At 36.9% G+C, this 15,798-nt stretch overlaps 1 protein-coding gene across 1 annotated transcript; it reads right to left on the reverse strand.

Moving 5' to 3' along the window:
* Window positions 1–925: 925 nt before the first annotated feature.
* LOC112160878 lies at window positions 926–3,711 on the reverse strand. Its single transcript, XM_024295736.2, has 3 exons — window positions 3,240–3,711; window positions 2,282–2,350; window positions 926–1,802 (listed from the first exon to the last, which is right to left on the reverse strand). Exons 1-3 carry the CDS (start codon window positions 3,576–3,578, stop codon window positions 1,467–1,469), a joined length of 744 nt encoding a protein of 247 aa, XP_024151504.1. The 5' UTR covers window positions 3,579–3,711; the 3' UTR covers window positions 926–1,466.
* Between the last annotated feature and the right edge of the window lie 12,087 nt (window positions 3,712–15,798).

The raw sequence follows: 15,798 nt of genomic DNA on the forward strand, positions 1-15,798 counted from the left end.
AAGGAGTAAAAGGATGACAGGACACAAAAATCACAATGATTTTATTTCACTTGACTATTTTATTTTATATCAAGTAAATGTTTTTTTAAAGTACTCAAATAGACATCTAAAATATCCCAAGATTAGATGTCTATGGGTAGATGTGTAGGAGACCTCTATGAACAGAAAACTATTAGTAGACATCTAATAGATCAGAGATCTTGTTAGCTGCATCTAAAATTACGTTTTATTCTGTTGCTTTTTTTTTAAATTACAATTGCATTTACATAGATTTAAAAATTACAATACTTCTCAAAAAATTCAAATAAAATACCTACTCCAGTTAAAAGATCATTAATTCTGTTAAAAAAGCTGCAAGATATTTTTTCTTTAACATTAAATAATTGATAAACATGGTACAACATAAATAAAGTGCTGAATATTTATATGTTTCCTAGCTTGTTGTCATTGTTGATAATTATGGAGAGAAATCAGTGTCTTCACATAGAGGAGTATCATCATTAATTATTAAAAATGTATAATTAAAGGCAAACCAAACAAATTTGTTATAGCGTATTAGTTATGAGTTAGTACTCATGAAGTAGCCCTCAGTTTCAAAAAGGTTGGTGACCCCTGTCATGGAGTAACAAAATAGAGTTGACTTAGATGTCCAGTAGACAACTACAATAGATGTCTATCAGTTATCTGTTAGATAACTAATTGACATCATATGGCTGGTAATAACTACTCAAAGTGCTTGTTTACAATGTGCAAGGCATGATGGGACTGTGACACAATTAGCTGTGGAAAAGTTGCCTGCTATGGATGTAAACCTCGATAAGCAATAGACCTCTATGAGTTAAAGTCTATCAGAACATTTACTCTGCAAATTGCAAAAAAAAATTTAAGTGTGATAAAAGACAAACATAAAAGAATATATGGTTTTATTTTGAAACAAGTGCAAAATGCAATTCAGTAAATGAGATGAACAGTAGATTTCTTTGGTTAAATTAAGGGAGAAGTTCCAACAAAATGTCATGTTTACCAAATCAAAAAGAAAGCTTGCTTCTTTTTACTTTCAACCTCTTTACATAGAAAAATTACAATGTTGGGAAATGTCATTTTCAATTAATGATGATTTAGCTTAACTTGTTCAAACATTTGCCCACTCTACTAAAACATTTGACTCCAAGAGTGTCGTTATTATCCCTGTTTGCAAAGGAAGAAAGTATGGTCCTTATAGGAATTTTTTCAATTTAATGAATTTGAAAACTAAAACAAGGTTATTACCTCATTTCACATTACATACATACAGTATTAACCTTTGTGAGAAATAAGAAAACCATCCAATCCCACAAACATTAGCTATTTTAAAACAACCAAATATGCAAACAATAATTTATGAAACATATAAGAATAATATACCGAAGAAGACTCCAAACGTGATGCAGCGACTTCCTGCAGCCTTCAGGAGATTCTTGGAAGTCCTAGTCGTCAAACTCTGCAGCATAAAGAACCTGTTGGAACTTCATCCGCACCTCCATCCTTTTTTTTGTGGTGAGCCTTTTTAGTGAGGGCAGCAGGCTCAACAGAAAGAGTTCATCTTCATCTCTGTAGCTGCTGATAGGGTCTGCAGCAATCCTCTCTTCTTCTGTGGTTTCTTGCTCTTTCATATTAGTAGTGGCTCTTATATCATGAGGCCTGCTTAAAGAGGACTCTACAAGGGAAAAACCTGTGCTGATGACAGGCAGTGATGTGTGGCGCTCGTCCTTCCCTTGTCTTTTATCACACTGTTGCTCCAGTTCATGAGTTCTATCAGTCGCCTGTGTGGCATAAAAAATACATAGTTACTTTTTTGAATCGGAAATGGAATATTTATCTAGTATCCTAAAATAATTTTTGCTTTGGGTTTACAAAGGTTGTTTTCTTGAAAATGAGTAGAAAAGACAACGGATGATTTTTGGAATTAAAGTCCCCCATGACATTTTTTTTTAATGTTCCCAGTAGTGTTTTAATTGGTTATGAAGTTTTTAACAAAATTAAATAACCTAAATGTCTTAAAAAGCCATTTTCCACATTGATCTGAAGCATCTGTTACCAAAATCTCCTCTGAGGGGGTGTGGCTTTTGGAGCTGAGCAGCTATTACATTTGTTCTCTTTCATAAGAAAAATGCCACACATGCCTGTTAAAAACTCTAAAAACAGGATTTTCATTAGAGGGGGACATTTTAGGGACTTGGGGGTATTTTACAACCCAACCTCTCAGTATACCTAAACACTGATCTACAAATGGCTGACAGACCAAGATGATGGGCATGGCACCATGCTGCTCCTCTTTGTCTTTTACCCACTGTTGGTGCAGGTCATCTACCTGTGAGCACAAAAAACACCATTACTCTGTAAACAGACAAAACATGACAGAAAAAAGTTAATAGCAAATCTGATTCTCTCAGACATTATTTTATGTTTCTTCAACAGACGACCAAAAAGCGGTGTGGGCGTTCCGTAAACACGCTTCCCGGGTGGTTCCTCACCCGAGCTCGAGTCTTCTACCAGAGGCCCTGCACAGTTATCTTAGCTGATCCTAGTACTTTTCTGATCTGGACTGGACTCATAACCAATGTGAGATACCAAAACAAACAATCTCAGATGTCACCAGCTCTGTGTCCGATGCTGGGAAACCAGAGCACCCTGATGGAAAGTCAGCTACTGGAACGTGATCAAAATGGACTACTAGACCATATATTTTAGAATACAACTTCAATTGATCCTACAACCTTTTATTTTAAACACTTGTGATTTTAGATTCTAAAAATCACTAGACAAAACCCCAGAAAAAGAATGTCTAATGTTTATTGATTTATTTGTTTATTACAGATTTTTTGGCGTGTTTGGGGTGTACTAAAGTTAAAAATATTTTTTTTTCTAAATCTTTAGATGTTCATTTGACTCATCACATTTAGATTAAATAACTTATTAAATGGTTACTTTAACTGCTTTCTATAACTGGGTCCCCATTTTAACTATTTTAATTGACAGTTCTTTAACTTTTTATTTATTTATTATAAAACATTTAAATGATAAGTCGTGTCTTTCATCCTTAAAATAAAACATTTTATTTTATTTATTCGAATATGTTTTGCATAAATCTCGTGTAGTTATGCATTTTTTATTTATTTATTTTTGGTAGTCTCTCATATTTTTCTGACAGACGATGCGCGAACATTCTTCTTTGTGTTGGAACAGGCGGGTGCACACACCTCCTTTAATTCGTCTACTGATTTTAATTTAACATAATCGTCCAGCCAGGGCAGCTGCATGTAAATCCACGGCAGGCGCGTCTCTTTCAGGATGTTCGCGCCAGGGTCGGAGATCCGCGACATGTTCTTCAGCACCACTCGGCGCTTCGCTTTGCAGAACTTGTCGCGTATGTTTTTCCATTTCGTCTTCACTTCTGCTTCCGACATTCTCATGGCGTCGGCGATTTCTACCCACGAAACGTGTGTTTTTGCGATGTCTTTGTAGTCTCGCTGGGACGAGTCGTACAGGTGTGGGTATTTCTGTACCAACTCCGCGAGCTTCTTCTCCGTAGTATCCATTGTATTATCCAAAGCGAAGTCTTTTCGGGGGCAGAGGCGACCTCGGTTCGTTTTTCTCTTCGCCTTGTCGAACGACGCAGCCGAAGGAAGGAAGAAGGAAACTCGGTAATTTCAAAATAAAAGGTTTGGCATTCATGACTTTTCGTTGGTCTTGTATAGCACGCTTAACAGTCAACTGTCATCAGAAAACTTATTTTTATTTTCATTTAATAAATCACAAATTAATATTAACACCAGATAGTCAAATTTAACATGGACTGCATGGGAGCAACAGCAATTTGCAATGGAATGGAAGCAGGCCTACTATCATATATTTACCACTACTAAACTGTTTTGAAAATGCTTTTACACATACTCCAAAGTATATAAATATATTACAGTTTTGTTTTTTACTATGGAGAAATGCATTCTATAGTTAAAATATTGCATTTAGTGTTAATCTAAACATTAAAATTTGAATTATAATATATATATATATATATATATATATATATATATATATATATATATATATATATATATATATATATATATATATATATATATATAACTTTCTGAAGTTTACATAAATTTGGTTGGTTATTTTCTATTGGCAGAATATGTCTATTATGTTGAGTTAAAATCCAAATGTAAGGAATAAATGATGGATTTTGTGAAAAAAGATAAAGAGCGTGAGCTGAAATCCTTTTTACTCATTTTTGTTTTAAGAAGTGATGTCTCCTCTTGTTAGACTAGGGGTCTGCAAACTGTGGCTCCAGAGCCACATGTGTTTTTTTTTGTCCATTCTTTGTGGTTCTTTGGCTTAGGGAAACAAATAAAAGAAAAAACAATGTTTTTGTTAATTTGCTTTAGTTTATTAAGTTCTGCATATTCATTTCATCTGCTGCTTAACAGCATATGTTGCTGCTCAAAGGCATAATTCCTAAAGAAGAGAATTGCATCTACATGTACAGATTAAAATTCTTCATCGACATGATCATACTATTGGATAGCATAAAGAGATCCATGGGAAAAAAAGTTTGACTCTTTTCTTGCCTTTTTAACTCAAGTAAATCTGTTATTGGAGAAATATCTTGTCTGACACGGGATGTATTTTATTTTGAAAGGAACTTGCATGTCAAAAGTTAAACATTTTTATCTATAAAAATACTCAACACTGTTATGATTCAGTTACTGTAAAAAAATAAATAGATAAATAAATAATAAAGCTACATTTTATAAATTTTTTAGTTTAGCTTTTTTAGTTTTTGAGGTCGCTGACCCCTGTGTTAGACAAAATATGTCAAGCCAACATCAACCGAAGCCAAACACCTCCTCCAACCATGATTCCTCTCTGCCTCCGCTAGATGGCGCATTTGCTCTTTCTTTGTTCACAACAGGGTATGTTGTAAAAGGAGACATTTGAATGACTTTTCTTATAAAGTTTTTGGAATATTTGAATGATATAAAACTACATTTATACAACTATTAATGAATGGATGATCATTTTGTTCTTGTCTGTGTTCTACTTTGTCTTTTAGGGTTGATGGCATCATGTCACCATTTACTCTAAACATTGAGCACAAAAGCAAATCAGGAAGTAAAAAGATTTCTCAGAGCGTGTTTATAAGCCAAGAAGAATATTCTAAATAAATCATTAAATTTAAATGTGAGTGAATAAGAGCGTTTCATGTTTCACAATTATGAAAGTAAGCATGTGCTGCACTGAACATTAGTTTTCTTTACATTTAGCCATTTGCACTGGGAGGTTTTGATCTCTTCCTGCAGGACAACAAGATCTCATCAAAGGCCAGAACTTGAAGATGGCTTACGTAAATCATTTCAAGTGGAAACCACACCGTAACCACAGGTGTGGTGAGTGCTTACAGGACAGGTTTAATTTCGATTACACGTGAAGGCACGGCGCAGAATTAGAACAGATCAAACGTCGTCTCTGCTGGGGGTGTTTAGTCCTCCTATTGGGCTGTAAAGATTACAGGGAGCGCACAGCGAATAACAGCAATTACAAGAACATCATATGATCATTGGGATGTCACATTTGCACACCAAGACACAGCGTGCAGTAGATAACTGTTTAGACTACCTGCATGGGTCTTAGAAGAGGAGGTAGCTTGTTATTAAAAGGGATTGAGAAAAGTCAGGACACCTTCATTTAAGCCAACAACAGTTATTATGCAGACAGGTCAAAAGACACTCACCAGTTTTATTCAAAAAGGCGTGTTGTGTTCGACTTGATATGATTCAAACTTTTAAACATCTCTTCATAGCTGCATAACCATACGCTGTCACAGCATCAGCACATTCACTAACAGCAGCACCAGTCACTGTGGAACCCCTCGTGTCTGCAGAGTAAACAGTTTTGCTCATGGATGAGCAGCAAGCAGCAAGTTTTCCTCTTAAGATCACATCAGAACATAAACAGAAAGAATCCACAACTACAGCTGTATAATCTCAACACAACAACAAGGTCAGTCCTCTAAAGCAGCAGTGCTTGGCCTTTCGCTATGACGCAACCTTCAAAAATAAACGAAAAATAATAATAACACAGTTATAAAAAGAAAAAAATACTTTTGAAAACGGATCAGAAGCATTAGCAGCTCAAAAACGTTATTTTTGATCTAAAACATTTTAAGAAAACACAAAAAGTTTTATTTATTTTATAAGCTATGCCCCATTTTGAACTATTTGGAAATGAAAAAGATCTTAATGCAAAAAAACGCAGATAAAGATGCTCAACAAATTAATGTTAAGTCTGTAGTTGAAATTCTTAAAGCAGCAGGAAAACATGTAGACATAAAATTAAATGTATGATATTATTTAGGCAGATTTGTGTCAAATAACACATTTTTAGAGGTTGATAACTTTAAACTGAGAACTGAAAGTGCTCATTAGTTTTAGTTGATGTACAGTACAGTTTTCTGAAAACAAAATTACTGCAGCCATCACTTTCTCCCATTTTATAATCAAAGCTTGCACTGCCAACAGAACAGAAAATTAAAAATTGTGTGTAAAACTATAAAGTGGTCCTAACAAATACGCATTAATCTGTGTTGTTGAAGGCACACCTAAGTCAGGATGCTCCAGGGTTGACAGTTTATAGGAGTTTTAACAGGAAATATCTGGAACAGACCAACCCAGGGTGGACCCAGCCTTCACCAGACAGTGGTTGGGATAGGCTCCAGCAACCCTGTGACCCCCAAAGTGTTTTGGCAGGATTGAAAATGGATGAATGGATGGGTGGAATTTAAAAATGTTAAATAAATAAAGGAAACTACACTTTTTAAAATAACTTTATGTTGCAAATTACAAAACAATAAAAGAGGTAATTCAAAAAAAGTTTTAAAAATGGTTTCATTTTTATCTTCGCATTGATAATCTTGCCTCTGACATTCACCCACTTCTGAATGTCTTTTGAGTTCACTCAGCAGAATCAGTATCAGTGAATAATTGATGCCAACAACAGAAACAGGCATAATTGCTTTTCACAGATGTCTCTACATATTATTTTGCCTTGCTTCTTTTTTTTCACTAGAGTGTTTGCTAAAGGGGCTTCTGCATCACTGCTCCCCTCTTTGCCTACCATGCATTCAAGGAATGCAAACCGCTGACCCTCTGGTCACAAGGTCACTTTGACCAACTTTTGGTAACTGTCCTCCACAAATGTTTTATTTCTTGCTCTGTTCGTGGAACAATTAACTACCGAGTCAACTGAAATGTGACCTTTTATTGACTCCACCAGAGTTTGGATGAAAAGAGTTTTAATAGAAGTCAGTCTGTTTGATGCAATAGGAACCCTACAGTTTGAGTCTTGAATTCTCTGAGCACTCTCCTTGAGCCACACACAGTGAGACTGACACATTTATCTCCAGAGGAAAGGAGGAGGCAGACTCGAGCAAGATAGATTACCTAAAAACAGACTCAAGTCAGGTAGTCCGAGATAAATCTGTGAGATTGTGTGGGTGTAATCTCTCTTGGCCAGTGAGTCGAATGATACTCATCAGCATGAAGCTGGTGTCTCTAAATGGGCAGTTTAATGGGACAAATCTAAAGGTAACAGTTTTCTTGACAGCTAAGGTGTTGCCAAGCAAACAGCCGATTTACCACCCTTGTCTAGACCCGATAATCTTCATATCTGGTGAGAAGGAGACACTTTTTCCAATGTGAGTCATCCTCTGTTATCTGTGAGTGTTGTTGCAGAGCAGAGCTCTTTGCCAGACCTGTGATAAATGTCACCTCAGTGGGGGCTTTGACACCTGAGCTGGTGTAAATGTGCAGCAGAGGGGGTGGGGCGTGAAAAAGTCAGGGATTCACACCTCAATGACATTAGGAGATGATCCTGGAACTAACCTTTTAATGCCTAATACACAAGAATCCACAGAGAGAAGGAAAATCCCACCAGGAGTGCCGACTGAGGAACATTAAAGCGTTGAACTATTCCCTCAAGCTAAGTTCACAACAGCCTCAGTAACACCAGATCAAGTGACCACTTCCATTGAAAAGTCTATTTAAATTAGTATATTTGTATTTTTTATAAACTCTTGTGTTCACAAGTCGATGCCACATTTTGAAGACCATTCTACTTACAAAACAGACATCCATCCAATGTGCTGGAAGCTGAACTTTGACCAATTGGGGACTCGGATTTGGTAGTGACATATGGCGTCCTCTTTCATTTACAGTACGGCTAACTGTTTGATAACTGTTCATGGAGGAAAAATTAATAATTGCAATTCATGCCCAGCCGGAATTATATGACACCAAGTCTTTCATATATCGGAATACAGCTGTTAAAGTGAAAGCCTGGAGAAAGATTTCAACATTTCACATTGAGCCTCTTCCAACTGTTGGTGCATGCACTAGTATCAGGTAGGAACAGCAGTGTGAACACACCCATAAGTTGAAAAGATGTTCAAGAACACACATCATATGCTTGATTTAAACGTTGCATAAGAAACACAGTTGTTAGAAGAAAGTGAACCTCCTAGGCCGGGCTCTTGAAGGTCCTGTATCATACAAACTCAACTTTTTGAGCTTTTAAGTGTATTATAATTTTCATTCCTCACTATAAAGAACCCTAAAGCAGTATTTTGATCCATTCATGCATTCCTGAGAATTCCTCTAAAAACCTGCTCTCTGAGCACCAGCCCCTCTCAAACCACAAAATCGAGCATGCTCTCTCGACCTGACGCAGACAAGTGACATCAGGCTCACACTGGAGCGGTCTAGCTATGGCTGATGTCTCACATTGGTTATGGACGGCTGCGGTCTTGCTGTAGGCACAAGCTCTGCTGTTGAAACTTGGAACTCATGTAGGTTCATGTGATAACCTGCCATTTATTTAGAAAATACTAGTAAACGTTCCGTTGTGATTTAGAAATATATTCACAAAACCTCTTTTTCTGCGACTCATCTGCACACAATGGGTAACCGTGGAACTTGTATTAATACTTTTGTCTTATACAGGTACATATTTGACTGTGTTACATGTATTGTGTAACAAAGAGGGGAAACCAGGGTTGGTTGTCACAATGACTTAATGTTCACTACACAGTTAAAACAGCGAGTACAGGCGAAAATAGGTTGTATTTTGAAAAATATACCGGATACTCGCATGATTTCCGGTCTGGGTCGTTAATAGCCCCAACTTCACCAAAAAAAAGGGCTCTGGCTCGGCTCCAGCATCCGGCAAAAATTTGAAGCCAAAAAAATGGATTTGGAGTCCAGAGAGGCCGGACCCCAGAGGTCAGACCGGACTGGATGAATTGGATGAATTGGACGCAGTGTGAGTCTGGAGTGAGAACAGCCCCTTCCAGGAAGAGTCTGCACTGCCAGCACCGCCCCCAGGCTAACACACACACCCACCCACTTTCTCCACGGAGCTAAAAGTGATCAGCAAAATGCTTTCAGTTTAAACACACAATACCGAATATCTTCCAAATGTGTCCCGTCTCCTCAAAGATCGAGTCGTCTTACTTCAGGGTGGAAAAAGATGTCATAAAAATATTCAATCAATAATTGTTCTTTAGTGTGCCATGATATAGCATATGGCACTATATAGGCTCTTTAATGTTATCAAAAAGTTCACGGTTTCACGGGCCAGATAAAACGTACAACTATCACTTAGGAAGGTGTTGATAATAATAAAACCTTATATATTTTAGAGTTTACATTGCACATGCAGTGTTAAACAGATAAACATAGACGGGCTGTTTGCATGCGTTTATCATTTTATTTCTTCATGGTTCATGCTTGCGTGAAACGTTATTAGAGTTGTCTAAAACAGCGTGTCTGGTGGCACACAGTACTGCTTTTGTTGTCGGACTTGTTTTGATTAATATTTTACTCAGTGAAACAGAGCTAATACTGTTCTGACAGGTCATGCCAACTATGGGGAAAAAATGACGTAATTTTACAGAAATTGTCGTGTTTAAACATGTAAATAAAGCTATTGTCCAAAAAAGCTTCTAAAATAAACTTTTGAATTTATTTCTGTTATGTTTTCAAAGATCTTTTCTGTTATTCTATCAGCACTGTCATACTGTTAACTTCTCTTAAGCTCACACACACATCCATCCTTGTTAAAGACACACTGGGACTCATTTGTACTATTTAAGGCCTCTGTGAGACTTCCATCTTCCTTTCTTGTGTTCGCTCTATATCTTGCTCATCGTCTGGGTGCTGAGCAGAAATATCAAAGTCTCTCATTAACCCGGGTTCTCTGTTGCACACACCCATAAAGCCATCACACTGTGAATGCGCTCATACAAGCTGCAAACAAGTAGTTACACAAGCTAATCTTGTCATTACTCACTGTAAGCGTTTCTTTGACTGATTCAGGACATTTTCATTTTCTTTCACATTGTGTTGCAACAAAGAAGGGAAATATGAATTCAAAATAACTTGTCAATTAAAAAGGACAGTTGAGAAGAAGCTGCATCCTTCATTTGTGGGTGAGAACAGCCTCATCTCAAAGTGACTTGAGGACCAAAATGACGCAGTTTTAAATGGGCGGCTTGATGAGGGTCACAACCGCATGACAGTAAAAGAGGGACGAAGAAAGAGGGAAGAGTGTTTGTCAGTTAGATGCTAAAGGGAAGTGTCTGCTAATCAAAGAGCAGGCTGTGCTGACATGTACCTGCTGAGAAGCTATAGCAGCCTTTAGTGAGCTGTGACGCCTCCACTGCCACACACATGCTGGGTTAAGTCACCCCGGATAGACAGTCACAATTATGTCAATTATTTATTAATTCATCTGCTGCTGTTCATAGAGCTATGGTTGTAAAGTAATTTCCCCTTTGTTGGATCAATAAAGTTTTTTTTTATTCTATTCTACAATGCTGCTAATCTCTGACTCCTGAAATTCCAAAACGCTCATATTCAGGTGGGAATACCCCCTCAGTGAAAGCACAGATATTAGTGGCAGACTATTTTTCCCCTCCTCTCAGTGTTCAAAGGTTTTTAAGCCATAAATTTGATTTACACAGAGGAAGTCTCCGGCCTGCTATGACATCCTTTCCAATTTTACGGTAGCTGTCCCATTTTCTTCCCAGATTGATTTCCAACTCTCCTGTTTCCCAGACTTCCTTTTTTTCGCTAAACTAGCAGCACAAGAAGTTTCACTTAAACTTGTAAATTATTTGCAAAACCTCAAAAAATGTAATTGTCACACTTTTCAAGATCAATCAAATTGATTTTTTCAATTTTATATTTTCTTTTTTTTAATCTAATTGCTATTCTTTACATTTTGATTCCACTCTTTTTTTTTAATTCTTTGGTTTTGTGGTCGCGTTCTATCTTGTTTTGCTCGTTGCTTTGCAGTTTGCTGAAGATGTAAAAAGTTCTGCTGAAAACAGTAGGACTAATGCAGAAGGAAAAGCCAAGAGAAAACTGAGGAAAATGTCAATTTTGTGCAAACGAATGTGTGTATTTAGAGAATTGCACATGTTCCCGTTCTTCATGTAAAAACATGTGAGAGCAAATGAGAAGCAAAAATTACAATAAATGAAAAACAGAAACGAGAGGTGAAATTTGGAAATGAAGTAACCCTATTTACTCATCATTTGTAGCTGTTTTAAAGGAAGTGATGTCTACATGAGATAAGAGCATGGATGACCAGCTCTGCATTGAGCTTTGGGATTTCCCTATTATCCTGACCTCTGACCGTGACCCCCTCATCCCCGCCTCCTCAACCTGACTGCATGTTAACCTGGGCGTCATGCATGTGATCCATCAGCACTTCAGAGGAAGTCTCAGCCAAAAGTCATCTGAGAGGAGTTAGAGCATTACCGAAAGGAAGAGTGTGACAGAATGCTGTGAAAGGGAAGGCAAGGGAGAAAGCACAAAGAGTTATCATGTATACAATAACACAGAACTGAAACTCAGATGTGAAACAAAACTGATGATTTCCAGTAAATTTAAGTTTGTTATCTTAATCTAAAGTAGTATAGTTTGTCAAATGTTTATTGCTGTAAATAAAAATAATATATAGCATTTTCAAATTGCAATAAATAATAATAAAAAAAAATGTAATAAATTATCTAAATTAAATTAAATTAAGGTTTGGAAACAGCACTGTTAGTATAATTTTGTTGTCTTTTTAAACTAAAAAAGATAGAAATATTGATTTAACTTTATGAATTCATGAAAAAAAGTTGAATTTCACAAATGAAAACATCTAATTTTACAAACCATAAGCAGAAGTCAAGAGCTGAAGGTGAAAAAAAAACAGGCAGGGTGCCTCTGTCCTCTGGTTCTAATAAAATGTATGCTTTCAGAAAACATGTTTTGTAATACTTGTACACCAATGATTACACTAAGTATATCTTAATCAAAAGTTTAAGTATAGGCTAAATACATTTAGACTCTTAGTATAATTCTAAGTATAATCCAAGTACACTTAACATGAACTTGTAAAATTTACTTCTAATAAGTACCTAAAAATAAACTTTAAGTATACTACTCTTAAGAAAAAAACTGATTAACATAAAAAAACAAGAAGTTGAGATTGATCTAAGTTTAGAAAGAAAAAAAATGCTCAAATAATGTTTCGATGTTACACAAAACTGCCACTCAATCCTTCAGCTTCACCTTTGAGCTTTAATCTTTTGTATTAACTTCAATTATTAGAAATAAAATGCAGAATGTCAAAGTTTATGGAGTTTTTTGTAAGCTATCATCACTGACATAATTGTACATTTGTTCCAAATTATTATGCAAATAATATTTTTCTAATATTTTTCTAAATATTCAGTGCAAATGACAGTCAGCATATATTTTCAAGTCACTAAACATTAGTGTTTGTTAAATGGTATTGAGCAAACAATATTTTTAAAACAAACAAACAAAAAACCTGAAATGCACTAGAGTTTTTTGTGAAATGTACAAGGTTTCTATCCCTTGTCTAAAGCCTTTAGCCAATTCAGCAGCAGAGATGTTTTTCTTCCCTATATTCCTTAAAAAAGTTGGTCTTTTTAATAATGTGGAACGTCTCTCTTTAGTAGTTTTTCTATTAACGGAACTCACCTGGAAAACTAATTATCACAGGTGTCTGAGATGAATTCCACTGATCTAAAGAACCCAGAGACGCAACATCATACATGAGTTTAATTGAAAAAGAGATTTTTATCTTTTTGACTCTTAAATAGTTTGCATAATAATTATAACTGTATATCTGCAGCACATGACTTTTCCATGTGCACGTCTATAGACCCAAATAGTAACTCTGAGTGGATTAATGCATACAAATCAGACAAATGACACAAAATCCTTCTATCTCCCATTCAGTCTCTTTCTTTTTTCTTATGTATAGAACGTGGGTAGCTAAGTCACTATACATAACATACTAAATGTTTTTGTATTTTAGCAATGGTGAGTGGCGTATTCAAAGATTCAAAATCAAACCACTTCAGCAGAAGAAAAGTCTTCCGAATAGTCACTCAAACAAGAGTAAAAATGTCATCATTAGATAATGAGTTGATTTCAGTAAATTATCTAAATATATTTTCCTAAGAAGATCTATGATCTTTTAATGCAGTGTTTAAAGGACAAAACGGTCTAAGCGTTTCAGCGAATCCTTTGATGCAGAGCGTTTTCACACAGACGAAAGACAAAGATAAAAGTGGATGATGAGAGGAGAAAGAGTGGTGAGAAACTTAAAATGTGCAAACAAAGAAACACACAACACTTGGAAAGTGGTCTGAGGCCCATTTCAGATGGTAGTTTGCCAAAGTACACAGTCACCCAGATGTGGTACTCTGCTAAAGTTTGCATTTATTCATTCTGAATGAAAAGAGACATTTTGGTTAACCATAACTAGTAGAAAATACTAAAAGTTATAATGACATGTTTGCTGAGTATTTTCTCTGTTTCTTCTATTGTTGCTTGGTCTTCCTTCATCATGTCTGTATATGCATGCACTGTCTTCACAAATCTAAAGCTTTTATCTTTGATTTCTCACATAAGAAAAATTAGTCAACCCGTATATTTCTTAGACTCCAAGTTGCTCAAAAGTATAAGTCGCAGAGTCCAGAAATGCATAGTAAGGAAAAAAAAACATATGCGTCACACTGGAGTAAAAGTTGAACTTTTGGGAGAAATTTATACATACAAACAATTAAGATAACATTCTAACAAGTCAACTAAACTCTTTATAACACTTCAAATCCATGAATCCAATTATTTCTTCATTCTATTCTTTATTCGCTTAGTAACAATTCTGGCAAATCCAGCATAAAGGTGCATTCACACGGAACGTGAATCGCTTGGCAGAGGTGGCTAGTTTCAACGTTAAGTCAATGGTACAGGCGTGCTCCCGCGGCGTGATTTGAGCGACCGACGCAGCGCGAAGGACTGGCAGTAGCTCGCGAATTGGGCGCCGTAGCCAAAACTTAAATATAATAAAGTTTGAGAGGACGCCACGTCGCATCTGCCAATCAGGAACTCAGCTTTGGGCATGTGACGTTTTCAGTGACTTTCGCTCTCGCTGTGGAACTCACTCACTCCATTTGCCTGCAGACAGAGAGCCGCTGCGAAGTGTGGAGGCTGCTGGCCTCATCAAAATATTCAAAAAAAGAAAGGGAAAAAAGTCCCCTTATTTTTATTTTTCCCCCCTCGAGTTAATACGAGACAGTGAGCCTTCAAGCTCGGCCACAGAGACACAAAAACACAGCGGAAGCGGCTCTCATAAAGACACAGCCCCATGTACCGGGAAAACGTTTTATTAATAATCATATAAACCAAAATATGGAAACATGATTACCGATGTTTTTGTAGAACTCTCCACAACGAATAAACCTTTTTTCTCAAAATCTCTTGTGTCTTCCATACATTCTAATTGAGATATTGAGATATCCACAGACACCGTTCCTTATAAACATTAGTTGGTAGGTCCTCCCATGTGCTGCCGCGGCATCAAACTCAGGAACACATTTTTTGACAGGCGACAACCAGCGAATTAGTCGAGAGGCGAATGAGTGGCAGGGCAAATTGGGTTCGGTGTGAATGCACCTTAAGACTAAGAGGCACTTCTTCTTCTATGTTGTTACCAGTAGCAAATACAAACACACACCTACAGTGCCCTCTAGTGGTTGGAGCTTTTTAAATCACACCTGGGTATAAGTTGCACCCTCAGCCAAACTAAGCAAAATACAGCGACTTTTACTCTGAAATACACTTAAGGCCAAAAGCCCCGGACAGCTTAGCACCTGGGATCACTCAAGCTCTACTCAGTCTACAGGAGCCAGTTGAGGTGGCTTGGGCATGTGGTCCAGATACCTCCTGGACGCCTCCCAGAGGAGGTGTTCTGGGCTTGTCCCACTGGGCGTAGGCCCTGAGAAAGACGCAGGACACGTTGGAGGGACGTTGTCTCGTGTGTCCCTGGCCTGTGAACACCTCGGTGTCCCCCCCAAGAGGAATTGGTAGAAGTGAATATCTTTGCTTATTTGCTGCTCCTGCAACCCAGTCATGGAAGAGCAGACAAAGATGGATGGATGGAAGAAACTGAGGTGCACTCACACTGGTCTTTGTTTGATTTATAGCAGGTAATTTCCTTGGGCCTCTTGAGAATGAGAATCGATGTCAACTTGCAAAGGAGTTCTGGTGCGATTCACTTCAATGTGAAGGTTTAATGATCTTCCAAACAACTAAAGAGCAAAATGTAACCAAATGGTGGAATGTAAAGTGATCATTGTGCATTTTGTGTAGAAGACAAGTGAGCGGCTGT

This window comes from Oryzias melastigma, linkage group LG3 (assembly GCF_002922805.2).
Source record: "Oryzias melastigma strain HK-1 linkage group LG3, ASM292280v2, whole genome shotgun sequence".
Classification (NCBI taxonomy): Eukaryota; Metazoa; Chordata; class Actinopteri; order Beloniformes; family Adrianichthyidae; genus Oryzias; species Oryzias melastigma.